The 9,743-nt window shown below is 41.6% G+C and overlaps 2 protein-coding genes across 2 annotated transcripts in view; one reads left to right on the top strand and one right to left on the bottom strand.

The window, feature by feature from the left end:
• The first annotated feature begins 428 nt into the window (after positions 1 to 428).
• On the top strand, positions 429 to 1,010 carry LOC138357307 (Kruppel-like factor 18). Its single transcript, XM_069313997.1, has one exon. The coding sequence runs from the start codon at positions 429 to 431 to the stop codon at positions 1,008 to 1,010; it is 582 nt and encodes a 193-aa protein (XP_069170098.1).
• A 5,978-nt stretch (positions 1,011 to 6,988) lies between these two features.
• The window catches only part of LOC123747163 (uncharacterized), a 92,405-nt gene continuing 89,650 nt past the window's right edge, over positions 6,989 to 9,743 (bottom strand). The window contains exon 17 of the mRNA XM_069313996.1: positions 6,989 to 8,360. The gene's annotated coding sequence lies outside the window, so the exon portion shown is untranslated. The remainder of the gene's footprint in view (positions 8,361 to 9,743) is intronic.

Here is a 9,743-nt window from a genome sequence, read left to right as displayed (position 1 = left end):
AAACAGAAAAACTCCAGAAAATTTCAAAACTTGTTTTCAAATTTGAATAGAATGTATCTCAAAATAAAATAAAGACTGCAACACTGTATTAATATGGTACAGCAGAGGAAGTGAGGATGCAATTACAGAACTTACATGACACCAAAAAAAAAAAAACATTGCAGCCTCAAAATGTTTTTCCTGGACGATAAAGAAAATCTTCCTATATACTCAGTATATTCCACTTACAGTAATATACAACACTTCAATTATCAAAGGAAAAGTCCTAATGAAAAGGAAACACCACCAGTGTGGATCATATGCTCATTGAAATGGAACAAATACACCACCAGTGTGGATCATATGCTCATTGAAATGGAACAAATACACCACCAATGTGGCTCTTATGCTCATTGAAATGGAACAAATACACCACCAATGTGGCTGATATGCTCATTGAAGGGGACAAAAACACCACTAGTGTGGATCATATGCTTATTGAAGGGGACAAAAACACCACTAGTGTGGATCATATGTTCATTGAAGGGGACAAAAACACCACTAGTGTGGATCATATGTTCATTGAAGGGGACAAAAACACCACCAGTGTGGATCATATGCTCATTGAAGGGGACAAAAACACCACTAGTGTGGATCATATGCTCATTGAAGGGGACAAAAACACCACCAGTGTGGATCATATGCTCATTGAAGGGGACAAAAACACCACTAGTGTGGATCATATGCTCATTGAAGGGGACAAAAACACCACCAGTGTGGATCATATGCTCATTGAAGGGGACAAAAACACCACCAGTGTGGATCATATGCTCATTGAAGGGGACAAAAACAGCACCAATGTGGATCATATGCTCACTGAAAGGGACAAAAACACCACCAATGTGGCTCATATGCTCATTGAAAGGGACAAAAACAGCACCAATGTGGCTCATATGCTCATTGAAGGGGACAAAAATATCACCAATTTGGCTCATATGCTCATTGAAGAAGACAGAAACGAACTCTCCTAAACAACAGACAGACGTCACTCACAATTATTCCATGAAGATGTTGTTAAAGATTCGCTACCTGGAACAAAAAGTTCAAAGTAGCACGGGCTATGGTGAGCCCGTAGTGAACTTTTGTGTGTTTAACCGTTGAAGAGAACAAGAAAACAGTAAATCATCTAGACCCCCAGAGAGGGGGGAGCCTACCTTGTTAACAAGCATCAACAGGGCTTCAGGGCAGGCCATTCCTGCTTAACAATTCTACAGTTATTTTGTGAAAAAAAGAACACCAGGGTATTCGTAGAAATACATCAATTAACTCCAGAATATTCGTAGAAATACATCAATTAACATTCCAAGAGAGTAAATACGCGCGTATTCACTTACCAACACCTGTAAATACGCGCGTATTTACATACCAACACCTGTAAATGCGCGCGTATTCACTTACGAACACCTGTAAATACGCGCGTATTCACTTACCAACACCTGTAAATACGCGGGTATTCTTTCACCTCAACATCTACAAATACCCGTCAAGTTCCACCTTCCACAACTCAATACCCACCAATACACTTAAACTTAAATACACTTCAACCCATCTACCATAACAGACCCACTAACACCCACTAATATCAACCTATATACACCCCCACCACCATCCCACCAATACGCACTCAACCACCCCTTTAAGACACACGCGATTGCACTCACCAATACACTCAATATCCACTCACTCACTCATGCATGCAGTTGATGCTGCATCTCTGGGGGCATCTCATCTCATTCCTTCCCCTAAACTGTCTCTAACCACATAGAGACCCTTGCCAGGTGGGCAAAGCCTTAGCAAATAAAGTGCCTTTTTCTTGGGGGGGGGGGGGACTCCAGAGAATCCGAAAACGTTTAGTGGAAGACAAAGAGGCTTTTTTCTTGTTTTCCAGTTTCTTATTGAAACTTCAAGTGGAAGGAAAACAAACACACTGGCCACTTCGTGTCTTCATTTATTTGTTGTTTTTGTTTTATTCTGTTTTTTTTAGGGGAGTTAATGTGTTTATTCATGTATTTGTTCTTGCCTGTTTGTGCTTTAGGGGGTTGGGATTAAGTTCTTTGGTTCCGGCTGCGATCCTCCAATAAGCTTTCATTTTATCTCAAGTGTTTGGTGGGGGTTTCCTGTTTTTAGATTCGTTATTGTGAGTTATTGAACATATTTATAATGTGATTTTGGGTCATTTGAGCTTTTAGTTTCCACCTGAATTCCCTTGTTCATGTATAATGAGTGTTCAAGATGAACAATGATGAATGAACAATGATGAACAATGAATGTTCATGAACACTGTATCATGAGTGTGTGTGTGCAATGTTTCCATCTGTTTTTTTTTTTTAATTTGCCTGAAAATTTTTAATTATGTCTCCAGAAAACAGAAAACTTTCTGTTTTCCAGTTATGTGAGGTTTAATTCCATGGATTTCTACTTGTAACTCCTATCTCTTCTATCTGGGACTAGTCAGGTGGCATTCCTCTGAGCTTTCTCCAAATTCGTTTTGTATTGTATATCTCATGCAGGTCGGCGTTCAATCCCCCGACCGGCCACAACTGGTTGGGGCACCATTCCTTTCCCCCCGAACCATCCCAGATCCTTATCCTGACCCCTTTCCAGTGCTATATAGTCGTAATGGCTTGGCGCTTTCCCCCTGGTAAATTCCTCCCTCCCCTTCACGTAGAAGTTAACAGGCATATATAGTCCACGGTGATATATAATTCTGTATAGTCTACAGTATATATAGTTCCTCTAATTCATTTCTTCTGTCTGTATCATTAATCATTTCCACGTCAACAAATCACTAAGAAAACCAGGTTCCATTGTGAAGCTTTTCTGTTATTTTTCATTTATCTCTTATCTCGTCTTATCAGTTTCCACGAATCCTTCTTTTCTCTTACTCAGTAGGATTATCTTCTTATTCTCGGCCATCGTTCTCGTTACTGTGCTGAAGCTTGGGTTTTTCTTTGGTGTTGGGAGCTATGTTGTTTTCATAATCTCTTGAGAGAGAGAGGGAGACAGAGAGAGAGAGAGAGAGAGAGAGAGATTGAGAGAGAGAGAGATTGAGAGAGAGAGAGATTGAGAGAGAGAGAGATTGAGAGAGAGAGAGATTGAGAGAGAGAGAGATTGAGAGAGAGAGAGATTGAGAGAGAGAGAGATTGAGAGAGAGAGATTGAGAGAGAGAGTAGGAGATAAAAAGAGGAAGAGAGAAGCATTAATCCCATAAATACCCTAAAACAAAATGCTTAAATATTGCAAATTTAAGCCCAGAACTAAATCAGATAATACAGCTCAAGCTTGGGTATAAATGTAACATATCAGCAAAATCTTTAAAAGATGCTCAACAAATCCACTAGGGCCGTGATGAGGGTTCGAACCTACGTACGGGATGTTCCTTGTCGATTTGTTCATTTGATATATATTATTGGGATTTTTGTGTGTATGTTCTTTCTTATGTTCACCAGGATAACGATTTCACTTCCTAGCAAGAGTGTCAATAGTTGTGTCAATGTCCTAGACAATATTTGAGATGTTGGTGCTTATGTGTGTGTCTCTCTCTCTCTCTCTCTCTCTCTCTCTCTCTCTCTCTCTCTCTCTCTCTCTCTCTCTCTCTCTCTCTCTCTCTTTCTCTTCCTCTCCCCTCGTCTCCTACCGTTACCTCACCTCCCCCTCACCTTCCCTCAGTTTCCCTCCACAGCACTAGTCTTTTGTTATCTATCAAAACACTGTGACGAGGGAAACTGAGGCATCTCGCCCTCCAGTGAACCGGGGCTGGACCTGAACCGGGGCTGGACCTGAACCGGGGCTGGACCTGAACCGGGGCTGGACCTGAACCGGGGCTGGACCTGAACCGGGGCTGGACCTGAACCGGGGCTGGACCTGATCCGAGGCTGAACCTGAACAGGTACGAACCTCAACCCGGTACTGTTGCTTATGAAGACGAAGTCTCCTGATCTCCCAGTGAACTGGAATGGATCATGTTCTGTACTGTTACCTTCCAATGTACTGTTATTTAGGTACGAGCTGGGAGCCTAAGGGCTAACATGAGTTGTCTTGTACCGAGAATTGGTGCCATTTATATCTGCCCTTCGGAGGGAATGTATCTGAGAGAGCGAGAGAGATAGAGAGAGAGAGAGAGAGATAAAGTAGGAACACACACAGTATGTCGTTGTAAGAGGATGAATTTGCAATATATATTACAACAATTAACTGCTTTTCAACACACACACACAGACTAAAAATCAGTGAAATAATCCAGAAAAATGGGTAGAGAGATTAGGTTACTTCTGGTTAGGTTAGGTTAGGTTAGGTTAGGTTAGGTTAGGTTACTTCTGGTTATCCTGGGAAGGTTAGGTTAGGTTAGGTTAGGTTACTTCTGGTTATCCTGGGAAGGTTAGGTTAGGTTAGGTTAGGTTACTTCTGGTTATCCTGGGAAGGTTAGGTTAGGTTAGGTTAGGTTAGGTTAGGTTACTTCTGGTTATCCTGGGAAGGTTAGGTTAGGTTAGGTTAGGTTAGGTTAGGTTACTTCTGGTTATCCTGGGAAGGACAATTCACATTTTATTTTGGGTAATTTCAGGTCGTCTTTGAGCTTTGCAAATGGAGAAAGTTTTGAGAGTTGGAAGAGAGAAACAGTTCCAGACTGACCCCTTGGGGACGGGTGTAGCTCTGTAAGCACTCTGTTTTCCCTGTCATATGATTCCTTGAAAGCTTTCTTGCTTGTTTGGTTACTTGTCTTGCTTCTCCCTTGAGTGTCTGTGCGCTCTGCTGTTTGCTTTTATTTTTTTGTTATTTGACGGTTGTACGCGAACGTACAGACAAGTTTTTTGGCATGAAGGGTTAAGGTGTCATAGTGTTTGATGGGTGTGTACTTGGTGAGTTGTCCTTTCAGTTCCAGTTCCTGTAAAACTCTCCTGTTTATGTGTACTCTGATGTTTACCGGGTCGGAGCAAGTAGCACGGGCTATGGTGAGTCCGTAGTGGACTTACCTGGCACAGGATCGGGGCAAGTAGCACGGGGTATGGTGAGCCCGTAGTGGACTTACCTGGCACAGGAGCGGGGCAAGTAGCACGGGCTATGGTGAGCCCGTAGTGGACTTACTTGGCACAGGAGCGGGGCAAGTAGCACGGGCTATGGTGAGTCCGTAGTGGACTTACCTGGCACAGGATCGGGGCAAGTAGCACGGGGTATGGTGAGCCCGTAGTGGACTTACCTGGCACAGGAGCGGGGCAAGTAGCACGGGCTATGGTGAGCCCGTAGTGGACTTACCTGGCACAGGAGCGGGGCAAGTAGCACGGGCTATGGTGAGCCCGTAGTGGACTTACCTGGCACAGGAGCGGGGCAAGTAGCACGGGCTATGGTGAGCCCGTAGTGGACTTACTTGGCACAGGAGCGGGGCAAGTAGCACGGGCTATGGTGAGCCCGTAGTGGACTTACCTGGCACAGGAGCGGGGCAAGTAGCACGGGCTATGGTGAGCCCGTAGTGGACTTACCTGGCACAGGAGCGGGGCAAGTAGCACGGGCTATGGTGAGCCCGTAGTGGACTTACCTGGCACAGGAGCGGGGCAAGTAGCACGGGCTATGGTGAGCCTGTAGTGGACTTACCTGGCACAGGAGCGGGGCAAGTAGCACGGGCTATGGTGAACCCGTAGTGGATGTACCTGTTGCAACGTTTCTAGAGACACTAAATAAATTGTTAGGAAATGAGAATGAGTGATATATAGCATATTTCAGCAAGTATTGAGGGTGGAATTAAATAATTAGTAAAGAAAACGGGAATAGACCCAGCTTGATATATTGAAGGGGGGCCTCTCTTATATTATCTTGAACTTGGTCTCCTCGAAGACTTTTCCACGTATTTACATCTCAACCTCTGAGGAAGTATCTTTGATGTCGTTGTGATAACCTTGTGTCTTGTTCTTATCTGTAGCCACTCGTATTATAATCATTATTATTTTGTGAAGATGATAGTCACCTATTTGTGCTTGTTGAGCTTCGGCTCTTTGGACCCGCCTCTCAACTGTCAATCAACCGGTGTAGAGGTGAGGATTCCTGGTGGAGGGGGGGGGGGGGGGGGTTGAAGGAAGGAATTATCAGGGGGAAGCACCAAGCCATCACGACTATATAGCACTGGGAAGGGGTCAGGAAAAGGATTTGGGATGGGACGGGGGGAAAGGAATGGTGCCCAACTTCTTGGATGGTTGGGAATTGAACGCCGACCTGCATGAAGCCAGACCGTCGCTCTACCGTCCAGCCCAGGTGGTTGGACAAGTGGCTTATAGCGAAGTAGTCCGTTGCTCTGAATTTCCACGAGTCGTTTCGGGTGCGTCGATTCAGTTGTTCCCGAGAGAGTAGTTAACTGAGTTACTGAGTTTGGTTAGTTAACTGAGTAGTTAACTAACCAAAATTTATTGACAGTAAAGCAGAGGTCACAGTGGGTAAGTGGGAGGGGCTATTACCTATTACCTGTACTCACCTAGTTTACTCACCTAGTTTACTCACCTAGTTGTGCTTGTGGGGGTTGAGCTTTGTCTCTTTGGTCCCGCCTCGTTCCTTTGTTCATGTCTAAAATTTTCAAATTGAATTTTGACAAATTACTCTGACATTCATTACTCATTCATAGTAATTTTGACCAATTATTCTGACATTCATTACTCATTCATAGTAATTTTGACCAATTATTCTGACATTCATTACTCATTCATAGTAATTTTGACCAATTACTCTGACATTCATTACTCATTCATAGTAATTTTGACCAATTACTCTGACATTCATTACTCATTCATAGTAATTTTGACCAATTACTCTGACATTCATTACTCATAGTAATTTTGACAAATTACTATGAATGAAGGTAATGAATGAATATTCTTAATATGGCTAATGAAAAATTCAAATATTTCTGAAAATTTTATTATCAACTTGTACAAATATATTTCATATCAAAAATGTATCATAATGTTTCGATAAAAGTATATACAATTGGGTCGATAAAATCTATTATACATTATATACATGAATGTTTAGTAACCCGTAAATCATTTTAAACCATAGCATTTCCTTCTTAAACCAAGCCTTACCATCTTGAAATTCACATCCATCTTATTGTACAAAATTAAGGACTAAAGTTTCAATATATTCCTTTCGTATACAGAACACTTATATACAAAAACAAATCTATAATGAAGTCAATCTATCATAATATATATTAGAAAAAATTGAACACGTATTGGTGAAATATATAAACATTTCTTATTATGGGAGAAATAAGATGTTTATACTTAAAATATACATCAATTGTTGCCTGAGTAATGTAGTTTGATGTTACCATTTAGGATGTAGTAACTACATCCTAAATGTAGTAAATACAATCCAGCAGAGATGGGGCCAAAAATCCTGGCAGCGTTACGACTAACGTACCCTAATGAGAAGTCTTACGATATCTGACGTTAACTCGTTGTATATTTAACGTCAAAGGCATAAAATATACACCAGGATGTATATTGAACATGTATATTGCAAACTCTGAATACTGAACTTTTATGCAACAATCACACAATTTATATTTTGAAGATTGGTAGGGAAAAAAAAGACATTTTTTTAATGCAAGATGATTGTAAAACTGAGAATTTTGGACTCTTTGGAACTGCAAGTTTGAAAGTACAATTGGATATATAACATTTATTTAAAAAAACGGGGCCCAAAATTTTGCCAACTCCATCATGGTATCAGTTCCATTGTTCTTAACTAGCATGAACAAAATGTTTCGCTATGGAAATAGAATTGTGTTCACGAATAGTGGGTTTAGATTCCTCCTCCTAGACTGTGTTCTTCAATGTGTTCTTCTTGCTATCTGCCTGAAGCTGTTCTTGCTATCCCTTGTGTTCTCTTGCTATCTGTGTCTGCCCTTGTTGTTCTTTGTTCTCTTGTTGCCCTATGTGTTCTGTTGCCCTATGTGTTCTGTTGCCCATGTGTTCTCTTGTTCATGTGTTCTCTTGTTCATGTGTTCTCCTGGTGCCTATGTGACACGATGATAATTACCACAAAGGTTGTTAATTGGCCTGCCTGTTCTGCACACCTTGCTGATGGCTCGTTTGAATTGGGATTGACGTCATTGCCGGTGACATCACTGCTAATTATACTTCTGACTGGAGAGTGGCTTCTACCGTCTGACATCCTTGCTCATTGACTTCACTGATGACTTCACTGATGACTTCACTGTTGACTTCACCGTTGAACTCACTGTTGACTTCACCGTTGAACTCACTGTTGACTTCTCTCTTGACTGACTTCAATCCTGACAGACTTCACTGCCTATAGCTGACTTGATTTGCCAGCTGCAAAACAAGTTTGTAATGACCTAATTATAAAAAATCAGTAGTTGACACTAATTGCCGTAATAACACGAGTACAACAAAGTAGTTATGACAGCAATAATAACTGTAGTTGTAGGTTGTATAAATTGTAGCAATTAGCGTTTATCATAGTTACTTAAAGAGGTAATTAGACAGGGGAGGTACAGCAGTGACGTTGTTATTAGTGGTTACTGTATTTATGATATTAATACATCAATGGATGTATTAGAGTATTGACTGTAGTTGTAGTAGTAGTAAGAATATCAGCTGTAGTCGTAGTAGCAAAGTAGTATTATCATTAATAAAGATACTAACATAATTAATATAAGTAGGTTTAGTCTTAATATTCCTCATAAGTAGTCCTAAGTAGCTATAAGTAGTAGTAAGTAGCCTACTTAACACCCCGAGTATATACTTAAGTACTGCAGGCACTTTATTGGCTTAGCAATAGGGGCCAGATTCACGAAGCAGTTACGCAAGCATTTACGAACCTGGGGCTAGATTCACGAAGCAGTTACGCAAGTACTTACGAACGTGTACATCTTTCCTCAATCTTTGACGGCTTTGGTTACATTTATTAAACAGTTTACAAGCGTGAAAACTTGCCAATCAACTGTTGTTATTGTTATAAACAGCCTCCTGGTGCTTCGGAGCTCATTAACTGTTTAATAATTGTAAACAAAGCCGCCAAAGATTGAGAACAGATTGACAGGTCTGTAAGTGCTTGTGTAACTGCTTCGTGAATCTGCCCCCAGGTTCGTAAGTGCTTGCGTAACTGCTTCGTGAATCTGCCCCCAGGTTCGTAAGTGCTTGTATAACTGCCTCGTGAATCTGGCCCCCTAAATGATACATACAGCATAAACATTCATACAACGCCGACTATCAATCATAAACGCATTTATATACATAAAACAGGATGTATTCATGTATACATCCAACATACATAGCATACAGAGTGTATTTTTGTTCTCGACTTTGAGGGAACCGGTCGGCCGAGCGGACAGCGCACTGGATTTGTGATCCTGTGGTCCCGGGTTCGATCCCGGGCGCCGGGGAGAAACAATGGGCAGAGTTTCTTTCACTCTATGCCCCTGTTACCTAGCAGTAAAATAGGTACCTGGGTGTTAGTCAGCTGTCACGGGCTGCTTCCTGGGGGTGGAGGCCTGGTTGAGGACCGGGCCGCGGGAACACTAAAACCCCGAAATCATCTCAAGATATCTCAAGATTGCTTATCGTTAGCTTGTCATCTCTTTGATGTATTTAAACTCGTTAATTATTCGTAATTTTAACGAGGGAATGATCCTTTCAATATAGTCAAGCTTTCTAGTTAAAATAACTAGTAAGTTATAATTCACATTCAGGAGC

This window comes from Procambarus clarkii, chromosome 77 (assembly GCF_040958095.1).
Source record: "Procambarus clarkii isolate CNS0578487 chromosome 77, FALCON_Pclarkii_2.0, whole genome shotgun sequence".
In the NCBI taxonomy this organism is placed as follows: domain Eukaryota; kingdom Metazoa; phylum Arthropoda; class Malacostraca; order Decapoda; family Cambaridae; genus Procambarus; species Procambarus clarkii.
This window is presented reverse-complemented; position numbering and strand designations above follow the sequence as displayed.

Bases quoted from the DNA above. Each gene is read 5' to 3' on its own strand.
- LOC138357307 (XM_069313997.1), top strand. From the start codon at position 429: ATGCTCATTGAAGGGGACAAAAACACCACTAGTGTGGATCATATGCTT.